General features: G+C 43.0%; 1 protein-coding gene across 4 annotated transcripts in view; it reads right to left on the minus strand.

Moving 5' to 3' along the window:
• Positions 1–748: 748 nt before the first annotated feature.
• The window catches only part of LOC120533500 (NACHT, LRR and PYD domains-containing protein 3-like), a 42,413-nt gene continuing 28,410 nt past the window's right edge, over positions 749–14,751 (minus strand). For 2 of the 4 annotated variants that reach the window (XM_039760403.1, XM_039760402.1), the window contains exons 6-12: positions 10,287–12,057; positions 6,617–6,790; positions 6,195–6,368; positions 5,761–5,934; positions 5,317–5,490; positions 4,905–5,078; positions 749–1,596 (exon numbers count right to left, since the gene is read on the minus strand). In XM_039760403.1, coding sequence (XP_039616337.1) covers positions 1,470–1,596; positions 4,905–5,078; positions 5,317–5,490; positions 5,761–5,934; positions 6,195–6,368; positions 6,617–6,790; positions 10,287–12,057 — 2,768 coding nt within the window. In that variant the 3' untranslated portion in view covers positions 749–1,469. The remainder of the gene's footprint in view (positions 1,597–4,904; positions 5,079–5,316; positions 5,491–5,760; positions 5,935–6,194; positions 6,369–6,616; positions 6,791–10,286; positions 12,058–14,751) is intronic. The other 2 variants (XM_039760405.1, XM_039760404.1) reach the window with 2 other exon arrangements.

The raw sequence follows: 14,751 nt of genomic DNA on the forward strand, positions 1-14,751 counted from the left end.
CAGTTTTTTAAAGTGCTCCACCGTATCAGCCTGGCGAATTTCTATCAGTAAGCTATTCCATATTTTAGGTGTGTAACAGCAGAAGGCCGCCTCACCACTTCTTTTAAGATTAGCTCTTTTAACCCTAACCCTAGTTTTAAACAAACCCTCATTTGAAGATCTAAGGTGTCAGACATTCTGATATATGAGATGGAGTGAGATTATTTAAGGCTTTGTAAACCATCAGCAGTATTTCTAAATGGCACAGGTAACCAATGTAGTGACATAAAAACTGGGGTGATGTGCGCGGATTTTCTTTTCTGAGTTAAGATTCTGGCAGCTCCATTCTGCACTCGTTGCAATCGATTTATATCTTTTTTGGGTAGTCCTGAGAGGAGTGTGTTACAGTAATCTAGCCGACTGAAAACATAAGTGTGAACTCATTTCTCAGCATCTTGCAATGTTATAAGAGGTCTAACTTTTGTTATATTTCTTAAGTGAAAAAATGCTTTCCTAGTAATAATATCTGATTTAAACTTCAGGTCAGAATCAACAGTTACCCCTAAGTTTTTTACTTCCATTTTGACTTTTAATCCTAATGCATCAAGTTTATTTCTAATAACCTCATTACATCCATTATTGCCAATCACTAAAATTTCTGTTTTCTCTTTATTTAGCTTGAGGAAATTACTATTCATCCATTCTGAGATACTAGTCAGACATTGTGTTAGTGAAACAACAGAGTCAGGGTCATCAGGTGCTATTGATAAATACAGTTGTGTTTCGTCAGCATAGCGGTGGTAGCTCACGTTATTAAAGCACAACTGTAAAACAGAAACATAAAAGATTAAATTCAATCCATATCTAATGTAATACTTTAGCATGATGCTTAATTTCGTTATTAGCCTTTATCATAAATCTAAAGAAAATAACGATCTTATAACAATTCAGCAGTGATAACACAGATTCAGATCGTCATCTCTAAAGTTTTATAAGCAGACTGTTTATATGAGTGTAAAGCTTATTAAACACACAGAGCAAAGAGGCAAAATTCAGAAATAAAAATATGTATACACTTTATAATTTTTAAGTGTAAGAGTAATCTTTCATAAGCAGACTGTTTATATGAATGCAGAGCTTATTAACTAAACAGAGCAGAGTGATGCGCTGAAAATCGTTCTTCTTAATTGCTGCCTTCATTACAGCACCAGTAAGTATGTTGGTTTATATTAAAAGTGCTCATCTTCTTCACTGCTTTGTGTCTTCTTAACACTCCAATCATTTTACTTTTTACCATCTGGTGTAATGTTAATTATAACACTTGGGGTTTGTCATTTACGTTGATCATTTTACAGACTGGTGGCCTCTTCGTAATGGCTTGTGTCAAAGAAGTCACAACTTTTAAACAAAAATTACTAGAAAGACAAAGAGAAACCTTCAGTAGAGCATCAGAGGAAACGAGCTGACAAGGGGGTACCGTCAGGGGGAGGTCAGTCAAAACTCATAGGCTCATCGCTGCATGTGATGATCGTTATTTGCCATCCTGACCTGTTCAGCTCCTCCTGTAGTGACTCCAGGTTCCTCTTCTCTTTTTCCCACATCTCAATATCAGAGACCCTGTTGAAGAGGCAGAAGTGTGAGCTACAACTTAATCAAGCATCACTTCCCTTTCATTTAAGCCCTATAAATCTCTCCCTGACATTTCCTTCCCACAATTCCTCACCGTGTAACTGGGTGTCTAACAGGATGCTTGGGTCAGTGAGATTCTTAGCAGAGCCTCTACTGCCTCCTGCAGGTCATAAACCGTAGCAGGTGTGACATTATTCCCTCATACATTTGTGGGTTCCATCTTGTTTTCTTATCCTTTACCGATACAGGGTGGGCTCAGTATTCACATTGGCTAAATTTATCAATCAAGGGTGTTCCTCCCCTTCAGCCTGCCCTTGTTCTGTTTGCTGCAGTTGCTTCCATGTTCCTCTGTCTTTGTGATACTGCATATATTTCTAAGCACCTTTCCTAATATTCCCTTCTCTGTGTATTACCTGATTCTTCACACCACCACTTGTTGTTGCTGTTTAGTTTCATGTTCTCCTTCACTAGTACAGCACAGAGCTCATGTTCTCTCAGTCCTATTCACCTTCACTTCTCATCATTGGCACTCCTGGCTGCCTTATGGTCCTACTGTTGTTCCCTTTATGCCTGTTAAACCCCCTTTTCTTGCTTTTTGGCCTGACTGCCTCGCTAGTCAGTTATCATCTCTGTCATCACTCAGCTGACCTTTGAGTTACCAGACATCCTCCTCTGGTTGTCCACAGATCTTTGGGAAAATGTGAGGAGGGAAAACTAAAAGAAAATGAAGTATGTGATGACTGGTTAGAAAAATAAAACAGACAGGAGAACAAGAAGAGTCTTTGCTGTTGAGGATGGACCTCCTGTCACAAGCTGATCTTACACTTCAGAACCTGACCTCAGCCTGGAATGATTTATAAATGTTTGCCACTGGGATCAACTGCCACCTCATGTGTAGCAATACAGAACTGAACAATCTACAGGTAATGTCAAAGAGTTAGGAGTAGCAATACTGAATGTGACCAGCAGGGGACACTGCCATCACACGGCTACAGTGCATCCGGAAAGTATTCCCAGCACATCACGTTTTCCACATTTTGTTATGTTACAGCCTTATTCCAAAAAGAATTAAATTCATTTTGTTCTTCAGAATTCTACACACAACACCCCATAATGACAACGTGAAAAATGTTTACTTGAGATTTTTGCAAATTTATTAAAAATAAAAAAATTGAGAAAGCACATGTTCATAAGTATTCACAGCCTTTGCCATTAAGCTCCAAATTGAGCTCAAGTGCATCCTGTTTCCCCTGATCATCCTTGAGATGTTTCTGCATCTTAATTGGAGTCCACCTGTGGTAAATTCAGTTGATTGGACATGATTTGGAAAGGCACACACCTGTCTATAGAAGGTCCCACAGTTGACAGTTCATGTCAGAACACAAACCAAGCATGAAGTCAAAGGAATTGTCTGTAGATTTCTGAGACAGGATTGTCTCGTGGCACAAATCCGGGGAAGGTTACAGAAACATTTCTGCTGCTTTGAAGGTCCCATTGAGCACAGTGGCCTCCATCATCCGTAAGTGGAAGAAGTTCGAAACCACCAGGACTCTTCCTAGAGCTGGCCGGCCATCTAAATTGAGTGATCGGGGGAGAAGGGCCTTAGTCAGGGAGGTGACCAAGAACCCGATGGTCACTCTGTCAGAGCTCCAGAGGTCCTCTGTGGAGAGAGGAGAACCTTCCAGAAGGACAACCACCTCTGCAGCAATCCACCAATCAGGCCTGTATGGTAGAGTGGCCAGATGGAGTGGCCACTCCTTAGTAAAAGGCACATGGCAGACCGCATGGAGTTTGCCAAAAGGCACCTGAAGGACTCTAAGACCATGAGAAACAAAATTCTCTGGTTTGATGAGACAAAGATTGAACTCTTTGGTGTGAATGTCAGGCGTCACGTTTGGAGGAAACCAGGCACCGGTCATCACGAGGCCAATACCATCCCTACAGTGAAGCATGGTGGTGGCAGCATCATGCTGTGGGGGGCAGGAACTGGGAGACTAGTCAGGATAAAGGGAAAGATGACTGCAGCAATGTACAGAGACATTCTGGATGAAAACCTGCTCCAGAGCACTCTTGACCTCAGACTGGGGTGACGGTTCATCTTTCAGCAGGACAACGACCCTAAGCACACAGCCAAGATATCAAAGGAGTGGCTTCAGGACAACTCTGTGAATGTCCTTGAGTGGCCCAGCCAGAGCCCAGACTTGAATCTGATTGAACATCTCTGGTGAGATCTTAAAATGGCTGTGCACCGACACTTCCCATCCAGCCTAATGGAGCTTGAGAGGTGCTGCAAAGAGGAATGGGCAAAACTGCCCAAGGATAGGTGTGCCAAGCTTGTGGCATCACATTCAAAAAGACTTGAGGCTGTAATTGCTGCCAAAGGTGCATCGACAAAGTATTGAGCAAAGGCTGTGAATACTTATGGACATGGGATTTCTCAGTTTTTTTATTTTTAATAAATTTGCAAAAACCTCAAGTAAACTTTTCACGTTGTCATTATGGGGTGTTGTGTGTAGAATTATGAGGAAAAAAATGAATTTAATCCATTTTGGAATAAAGCTGTAACATAACAAAATGTGGAAAAAGTGATGCACTGTGAATACTTTCCGGATGCACTGTAGGTCAATTGACACCTTCATTTAAACAACAAATCTGATGAATTTGCTTTCACTTCCTCAAAACACTAAAATGAGGCCAGTGTGGACCTGAAAAGTCCACCTCTAATGTTCAAGTGGGATTCCAGAAGCACAGGCTCCCTACATGAAATTACTAGAATTACATTCATAAAAAAATTCACTCACACACACACACAGAGTGTCTGCTCAAGAATCCACATCTACAGTAAGTGCTCCTGACAAGCCATGAATCAGAGATCTTTGCATTACACAGAAGCTCTCACATATCTGAGCCATGAAGCAGAACTCCCAACTCTTCAGATGGGTCAGATTCTAAGCTGCACCAGCACATTTCTGTATGTGTGACGTCACGTCAAGTAGGCTCTCGCTTTCCCTGCCTCCACCTGTTTACACCTGGACTGTTGCAACTGTCACCCACTCCATTCAGAAATTCAGACACGTCAATACTGGTCTCTTCTGAGGAATCCACTCTGTGATGTCACCAGCTAGATGTGGACCATCAACCACAAACCTGAGATCTTTGGACGACTAACTAACCCTTTCATCTAACTGACCTAATGGCAGCACTCCCTCATTCACAGGCTCTTCACATGGCAGACCACACATCTCTGTGTGTATTGCCAAGTTCAACTGTTCCACTCTCACTCGTTGTTTCCTCACCAGAGTTCCTTTAATTTACAGTTTATGCCCATCAGGCTCTTACGCAGCTGATCCACTCCTGAATTGCCCAGTTGAATGTAGCACATGTTCAGCACAGTCAGTAGTGAGTGGGGAGCAGAGAGAGCTGAGGAGAGAGCTGAGAAACATCCAGAGGTGAGACGACATTGAGACAGCCTGTGCAGATGAAGAGAGAGGAGGTGAAGACACAAAACTCAAGTGATTACAATAATAATAAAAAAATATTAAAAAAATAGTAAATAAAAACTCAACTCAGGTCACATTGCAGCCTGGCATGATGTCAACACATTTAAACCTGTTGTGTAATTCCAAGTCTCCTTCAAACTGACATCCATAAGGCGGCTAGGATAAAATTCTGAGCACAAACACACACTCACTCTTCTTGTTTGCTCACCTCAGTTCTTCTAATTTACAGTTTTCACTCCTCAGCCCCTCACACAGCTGAGCCACTCCAAAGTCCCCCAGTTCATTGCCAGTCAGGTCCAGCTCAGTCAGGTGTGAATGTTCAGAAGACAGAACTGAGGAGAGAGCTGAGCAAGATCCAGAGGTGAAATGACAACAAGACAACCTGTACAGATACAGAGAGAGACAGCTATAGACACGGTGAGTGACTGAGTGAGTGTTAGAAACAATTCAGATATTCATGTTAAAAATAGGAAATAAAAACAGTTCAGCAAACCTGACAAGTTACAGAAGGTGACACTGCAGTCAGGTCTGCAGACACCACCTTCAATCATGGCTTTTAACCCCATGTCCCTTTAGTAGTGACATTCACAAAGTGCTAATAGTTACATTCATAAAGCCAACACACTCGCAATCTCACTTCTTGTCTTCTCACCTCAGTTTCTCCATTTTGCAGTTTTCACTCCTCAGCCCCTCACACAGCTCAGTCACTCCTGAATCCCCCAGTTTATTGCGACTCAGGTCCAGTTCAGTCAGTCGTGAGTGGTCAGCACAGAGAATCAAGGACAGAGCTGAGCAACATCCAGAGGTGAGAAGGCAACCGGACAGCCTGTAGAGACAAAGAGAGACAAGCTGAATGACTGACAGCGAGCAACAGGAAAAGTTCTGATGTCTATGGGAAAGAAAAGAAAAAAAAATAAAATAAGAACCACCAACAACAAATAAACATCTCAGGTGACCCTGCAGCCCTGCCTGGAGTTATTATTTATAGTGTAAACATTGTCCTTGATTCCATTCCATTTAATATTCAGAATCCACAAAATTGATGGAATTTCATAAATCCACAAACATGCTCTTCTTGTTCCTCACCTCAGTTTCTCTAATTTACAGTTTTCACTCTTCAGCCCCTCACACAGCTCAGTCACTCCTGAATCCTCCAGTTTATTGTGACTCAGGTACAGCTCAGTCAGTCGTGAGTGTGGAGCAGAGAGAGCCGGGGAGAGAGCTGAGCAACATCTGGAGGTGAGACAACATGTCCAGAGCCTGTAGAGATAAAAAAGAAAGAAGCGGAGACACAGAGAAGGGGACTTTAAGTGAGTGTTAGTGAACAATTTGATATTCATATAAAATAAGAGTAAATTAAAAGAGATCAGCAGATCTGACAAGATAGTGACATTGAAGTCTGGCCTTCATTTCCGTGTCTCTTTAAAATTGACATCCATAAAGATGTAAACATTAAATTTATAAAATCTACACAAACACAGACACACAGACACTCCTTGTGTTCTCACCTCAGTTTCTCTAATTTACAGTTTTTATCCCTCAGGTCCTTACACAGCTCAGACACTCCTGAGTCCCCCAGTTTATTGATGCTCAGGTTCAGTTCAGTCAGTCGCGACTGTTCAGTAGTAAGAGCTGAGGAGAGAGCTGAGCAACATTCAGAGGTGAGATGACATAACATCAGACTGTGGAGAAAAAGCAAGGACGAGGAAACGTCATTAAAAATGTGTTTTATTTTCAGAGAAATTCTTAATCAAGATATTATGAAAGTTATGTTTCCATTGGTCCTCCCTGCGTGGAGTTTGCATGTTCTCCCCGTGTCTGCGTGGGTTTCCTCCAGGCGCTCCGGTTTCCTCCCACAATCCAAAGACATGCAGGTTAGGTGGATTGGTAATTCTAAATTGGCCCTAGTGTGTGCTTGGTGTGTTTGTGTGTGTCCTGCGGTGGGTTGGCACCCTGCCCAGGATTGGTTCCTGCCTTGTGCCCTGTGTTGGCTAGGATTGGCTCCAGCAGACCCCTGTGACCCTGTGTTCGGATTCAGCGGGTTGGAAAATGGATGGATGGATGGATGTTTCCATTAAAAAAGATTGTGCTTTGAAACTTTTCTTTGCTATTGGTCCACTGGTATATACCAACATGGTCAAAACTCTGGTCCGGAGATTTATTTATATTTGTGGCAAATGCTAAAACTCATCTGTGCAAGATGAATGGTGCGATGCCCGGGCGCGTACAGCCGCCCTAAACCTGACAAACACAGACAGGACACAGGTTAAGCACACAACACCTGGTTTATTTACAGTTCAGTGCACAAATCACCAAGACAGCATAACACAGTCTCTTCTTTGCCGCCAGTCCATCTGCCTCCACTCCTCCTCAGGCTTTGTCCTCTTCCTCCCGACTCAAGCCATTAAATGGCGATGACTGGCTCCTTTTATAAGGCACCCGGAAGGAGTCCAGGTGCCCAATGAGCTTGTTCCGCTCACACTTCTGGGTGTGGTGGAAGTGTGGCCAAATAGGGCCCTAAAAACGTCCATGTGCCCTCCGGCAGTGGCCACGGGCACCAACAAGGTTGAGCTCCCATGCTTATAGCCCTGCTGGAAACCAAGGGGGCTGCCCTCTTTCAGTCCTGGGGAGAAATGCCTTTAAAAATACTCGCCCTTCCGGTCCTTCCGTACTCTGGGCATCTCGGCAAGGTAAATACTACAGCCGTCCACCACAATGGCAATCTACTTGTTTAAGTCTCGTCAGTATCTAACTTAATACATGGAAGTTATACGACTTCTGCACGATCACCAGTCAAGATTTTGCTGGCAATTCAATGTTTATATAGTTTTATAATTTATAAGCGTCTGCCATTAGTTAGGCTTTATCCTTCGACTGCTAACACACAACTGAACTACTACAGTTCTTAGCAGAGCGGATGTATATAACGTATTTAGTTTGATGTATGTACGTTAAATTGGTTGTACTGACACAAGAGTATTGTTGTTTTCGCCAAACGAAGAGTAAAAACTGATAGATTATGCTATACTAGCCAACCCGTGGCGTACCATTTTTAAGCACAGGGAGAAAATTAACATTTGAAAAATCTGTAATGTAATAAATCAGCAAGAAAAGCAACATTGTAACAATGCACGGAACGAACCAACACACAATCGTCTTTGCGGCGTTCAGGCGCGGAGGGTAGAATGGGAGGAGAGGAGAAGGACGTCCATTCCGCTCCCTCCGTCATGCTAGTCTGCTGATTTCTCGTTCAGTATACACTGCCTGCTCATGTGCCCACCTCCAACTCGTCACTTGAGTCGTCGTCGTCTTTACACAGTCTAGATGCACCTGTGACTCACGTAGACTTTTCATTGCTCTGTGCGGTTTTGGCTGCCTTTCTATATATAATCCACCAAAACACCCGACCACGGTAGTAGCGAGGTGGTAGCGAGGTGTGTACAAAGTGCAGGAGGATCTAAGAAGACGCATGTTTGTCGTGGATGCGAATTGCTGTATGTAGCGTGTAAAACAGTTTGCTATGGTGCACGCGGTCGTGCGTCGTAACCGAAAACTCGGTTTTTAAAGACTGTTTACTTCATTGTGTTTTAACCTCAGTTGTAAAGGATTGTTTTAAGGATCCAATGGGATACCCCTCGCAAACTGTTTTACACGCTGCATACGGCGATTCACCTCCGCGAGAAACATGCCTCTATGAACAGTCAACGTGGCTCGGAGCTGCATGTGACCTCTATGACAGACGAATATAAATGACACCGTTTTTTCTGTGTCGTCGCATCCGAGTTGGTGGGTGTGGCTCTGCGAGTTGTCGTCGTATCCAATGGTCTTGGAGTTGGTGGGCGTGGCTCCTTCCTGCTTGCGCCATAGGTGTCTCACTTGTCGACGGCTTAGTGAATCCACACCTCTTCCGGCGTGCTTTCCATGGTTGTCTTGCCCTAGTGAATTAAATATAGATTATATGACTTACGGTTTTAAAGTAAAATGAGTGTTGCCTGAAAATATCACTTAAAAACATTACACTACATTACACAACTTTTTTTATCGAGAGTAGATGCTTCAGTTTGTGGGTTGTGAGGCTGTAAATAACAAGACCACCTTGATTTAGTAGTGGGATCTTTATTTAATTTATTTTTGGAAAGAAGTTTACTTTGTTTGTCGTAATTAGTGAGCCTGTTGTAAGTGGGGCAACACTGTGATTTGGTATTACATGGCTGGGGGGCTACACATACACCTGGGGTGCACATGAATGACACAGCTAATGATGTTGGACACCAATATGAAGTTATTGATGAGTTATGAGGTAATTTTTATTTTTTTTCCTCCAAGTTATTGATCTGAGTGAGTGCAACAGGTGAATATTTATTGGTTTGGTATGTTACAGTTAGGTAATATAAGTGAGTAGTTTTTGTATTTTTCTAGTGATGAAAATGTTCTTCATGTATTTTAATGCAATGAACCTGTTGCTACATTTGTACTAATTAATAATGAGACTTACAGTATTGTGCCTTCTTTGACCAGCATCTTTGACCTCAGACCCTGCCACCTGCTTGCTGACGTCCACTTAGGGGGCTAAGGAGTGTTTTGCTCGCTAATCTCCTACCGTGATACACACCGCAGTTTATTTATTGATGAAGGCCCCGCACAGCTTGTGTCCCCATCACTTGACACTGTTCTATGGACACGAGTTGTATTTAATATTTCATGCTCTCCATGATGATGAAGAGTCCTGTTATGACTTGTAAGTTTCTTTGGACAAAAGTGAAGATGCTAGAAGTTTGTAACCTACTTATTGTGACTATTATTACTGTTTTGGCATCTATTAATGAAAATGGCTTTAATAATAATCCACCACATAAATTGTAAAATGACCTACAAATGTGCAGACATGTTTAACAATAACAGCAAAGTTACAATCAATCACAAAGAGGTTCTAATGGTGAATTTGTATGCTGAAAGATTCACTAAAACAAGCCAAATATAAATTATTATTTGTGTCGTATTTCTGTTGTTATTTAGCTGCTCTGGTGGCTTGCAGGTGGCACTGTGGAACACAGCAGTGTATTTTCTGACATGGACCCTCATCTATTTGTAGGCCTGACACCCCTGATGGACACACTAATGTCACCCCTCTGTGTCCACAGACAGTCAAACTAAACTCATGAAGGTTTTATTACTCACTTGACACGTCTGCAGCAGATGAGCCCCGGCGTCAGTCTCGTGATGCACTGTGAGGTGAGGTTTGTGTTTGACAGGTTGAGCTCCTCAAGTTCTCCACAGCAGCTGATGACAGAGCCCAGCACAGCACAGTCCAGAGGAGATAAAGTCATCCTACTAAAGTCCATCTTTAAATCCTTCCCAATGGCGTCTCTGATTAATCTCTTATTCTGAGTCTCATAGAGCCACTGACATACTCGTAGAGCTTTACTGTTATCTCGTTTACCTTTCATAAATGTCAATTGCAAGCTTTTACTTCTAACCTCACCCTGTAGCACCCCTTCAGCTTTCTTCTTCACCCACTCCAGTATCTGCTTTGCCATTTTCCTCTCAAACTCCCCCAGGATTCCCCCCAGTGTTTTAAACACAGATGGCCTGGCCAGTCCTGCTAAAAATTGAGTAAGAATCTCAAACCGGCCATCTTTACACAAGTCCATCTTCTCAAGCAGCTCCTCAATGCCCACCGATGGATCGAGGTAGAAGGAGCAGGCGGCCATGAACTCCTGCAGGGTGAGGTGGTAGAATGTGTATGTCGTGTGCTCCAGAGTGCTTTCTCTCTGAAGGATTTCTTTAAGGAACCCTGAGAGGAATGGAGAGGGCAGGACTGACTGGAGACCAAAGGTGGACATCTCAAACTTTTCATAAAACACAAGAATTTTGTTAGCCACCCCATAATAAGCCATCTTTGCAAGTTTGACCAGAATCTCTCGCTGGTCTTTGGCTTCTCGTCTATGATTGGTGAGGATGTTGTGAAGAAACATCACAAAGAGCTCAGTGACAGTTCTGGGGGCAGCTCCTCGCTCTTCTTCAGGTGTCATGAAATGGCTCTTCAGCACAGAGCAGATAATCCAGCAGTACGAGGGGTTAAAGCACATGGTGCACAGGATGGCGTTCTCCTCCACATACTGAAAAGCCTCAGAGCCCTGATCAGTATCACCAAAGAACTTCTTAAAGTACATCAGCCTTTGCTCAGGGAAGAACCCCAGGATCTCTGCAAATCGATCAACTCTCTCCATGTCGAGGATCTCTAGGGCTGTTGGTCTGGTTGTTATCAGGACTGTGCAGCCTTTCAGTAATGTCCTTCTGACCAGGCTGGAGACCAGGATGTGGACAGGAAAGCTCTCATGTGGGTCTGAGGGGAGCTTCCTGGGTGTGAAGTCCAGTTTGTGTTTATACTCATCCAGTCCATCAAATATAAAGAGGAGAGATTCGGGTTTCTGCAGGATTTCACTCAGTCTCTGGTCATTGAGATATTTATAGTGTCTTACAATCAGCCTGGTCAGGGGCATCTGTGGTTCTGTCTCTTTGTCTAGTAGGTTGAGCTCCCTGAATTTAAATAGGAACACAAATGCAAACCTCTGATACTGAGTGCCTCTGGCCCAGTCAAACATGATCTTCTGGACCATGGTGGTCTTCCCAATTCCAGCCACCCCACTGACCACCACAACGTGAGGGTCTGTCTCACTTCCAGCACTCCTCCTAAAAAGCTGCTCAAACCAGATTCGCTCACATTTCTCTCTTGTCTGCTCCTCTATTAGCTTTGCATGAGTTCTTCCCATCTTCTGAAGTTCATGTTGTCTCTCATTGTAATCCCTTTTGTACTGTTTGATGACCATCAGCTCTGTGTATCGAGTCTCAAAGCCCACAGCTCTGGTGCATGGATCTCCAGGAGAAGTCTGATCCTCCAGAGTTCTTGTAGATTCAGACACTCCACCTCTGTGTGTCTCATGGAGGCCTGAAAGTGAAAAAGAGAACTTGTGAAAAAAAAGTGTGATGTTTTGGATGTTGACTTTGATGAGGCCTGCTCCCAAGGTGTCTGCATGTGTGGGAGATGCCAGCTTATCTAACACCTTGCAGTCCCGGTCACTGAACTTGAGGATGATGTGGCTAACCTGTGGTGCAGTAGGAAACTGGCAGATCTTACCCAGCTGTATTTTAGGGGGATAGAGTGCACCTGGGAGGAGAGTTCAAGCAGGCAGGTAGAAACAGGCATGTCATGGTCACACATGCGGTACATATGAGGCTACAGGTACACACTGGCCAAGGGCTACAAACCACAGTTGGAAGTTGCCAATAATTTTGAAATCCTGGCAGAGCTTGACAATGACTCTAACAATTTAAAGGTAGTAGGAAGGATGGAGGAGCCCCAACGAGTCACTTGAAAACCAGTCCCCTGAAAAAAAGATAGGAGCAGTGATAGTGTTGTGCTCGACCATTAGCGGGATTGAGATTTAGGTTTGTGTTCTTGTGTGGTCAGACTCTTGTATGGTGTGTCGCCTACCTGATGGACAGTTGGGACACCTCCTTGGAAGGGTGAACAGGCTGCTGAAAAGAGTAAGGTTAGATTTAGTTGTCTTCGGCCATATTGGATCAGAAGACGAATGTGTGGGCACAGAGATACTTCAACAATTATGGCGTTGAGTGCCAAACTAATAAGTAGAACTGACTCGGTGGTTTTCTATGAAGATCTGACTGTGCAATAAACCTGTCCAGATAAGACTGTGGAGAGTTGAAAGCTAAACGCATGGCTTGTCTTGGAGTAGGATAGAAGGGCACAGGTTTATGGGGCATTGGGGCGCCATGATGAGATGCATTTGAACCAGAGGGACACCAATGTGAGGGTGTTGGGGGGTGCTGGGTAGGACATACTCTATAAGTAAGTAGCTAATTCAAAGATCAGTAGTTGGGTGGTAGCTGACAGGTTAGGAAAGGCCAGTTTAAAACATTAAACAGTATAAAAACAAAGACAAAACAGAATTCAGAAGTTTTTATCTGAAAGAAAAAGAGTCAATGATAATTGTATTACACTTTGAAATTACTGGCCTTACATTTAGTAAAAAAAATACAAGTAAACTGTATGAGTAGTTGAGTGTAACTGAACAGAGGATTGAGAAAGTATTCTGACTCCATCCCTTTCTGCAAATATTATTATGTTAAAGATTTAATTTTAAACAGATATATTAGGCATTTATGCCTATCAATCAACACTCAGTAAGCCATAATGTTATATATATATATATATATAAAAGTCAATGTATGAGTGTGTGTGTATGTATGTATTTATGTTCCAGCATCACTTCTGAATGGCTGGAGTGATTTTCATGAAACTTGGTACACGTTTCTCATTGGTTAACTAAAAATACTGCAGGGTGAAATCAACCCTACCCCACCCCCTTCTGGGTAGGGTGGGGTGATCTTGTGGTCTTGTATGCATGTTATCATCCAGTGGACACTCAGAAAGACCACCAGAGGGTGAACTGGAGGTGACTGGCAGGATTCTTTATGTTTGAGTACCAACGTGCCCGTCTATTGCTTTTCAAATTAAATAGAGTTGGCAGGTTCTGAGCGTCCATACATACAAGACCGCAGGACAAGCACATTAGTGAAACTTCATTGTTTGTTAATTTTTTTTTTTAAAGTTATGTTTTTTTTTTTATTTTTCTCAAACAATTAAAAAAAAAAACAATATTTTCCTCCCTGGCAATGTTGGGTATTTCAGTTAGTGACAAATTAAAACATGTTTTCAGAAAAGTTTGCAAATTTGCTAAAAATCAAAAACTGTAATCTCTCATTAATAGAAGTGTTTAGACACTTCATTTAGTACTTTGAAAAAGCCCCTCTGGCAGCATTTCCAGCTTCATGTCTTCTTGCTTAGTGCCCTCCAACTCCACCAGGTACACAGCTCTGCACCACTTCCACGTTCATCCTCCACCACCCTCAGGTGGGTGAATGGTCCCAGAGGCTCCTTGGCAAGCCAGAAGCCCACTACCAACTCTTCTGTCTTGCTGGTGTTGAGCTACATGTGGTTTCTTCCTCCACCACAAGACAAGGTCCTCAATAATCCTCCTATACTCTGACTTGTTTCCATTAATAATGTAATCTATGATGGAGATGTCATCTAAGAATATGTGTACTTGGCTAATGCCAATATGGTACTGAAAGTCCTTTGTGCTGAGAGTAAACAGGAAGGGAGACAGGACAGTTTCCTGAGGTATTCACACCACAACTTCTGACTCACAGTTCCTCAGTCTCACAAACTGCTGTCTTTTAATCAGGAAGTCCATGACCCTGGAGACTGCGGGGGCATCAAGATACAAAGCCATTACCTTTTTCCCCAGTCAATGATGAATAATGGTGTTAAAGGCACTGGAAAAATGAAAGAACATGATCATGACTGTGGTGCCAGCTTTGTCCAAGTGGGAGTAGATTGAAGATCAGAGTGTCCTCCACACCTATCTGTGTCTGATAGGCAAACTGCAGATGATCCAGATGTTCTGAAACCAGGGGTCAGAGGTCTTTCAGGGCCAGCCTCTTCATGATGTATTACAATAAGAGCAACTGCATCCTTGGGATCACAGCAGCACATATGAAGACCAGGAGTGTCACTGACCAGTCAGGATGGGTTCAGATGATGTGATCGTGCCTCACT

Source organism: Polypterus senegalus, chromosome 8 (genome assembly GCF_016835505.1).
Source record: "Polypterus senegalus isolate Bchr_013 chromosome 8, ASM1683550v1, whole genome shotgun sequence".
Classification (NCBI taxonomy): domain Eukaryota; kingdom Metazoa; phylum Chordata; class Cladistia; order Polypteriformes; family Polypteridae; genus Polypterus; species Polypterus senegalus.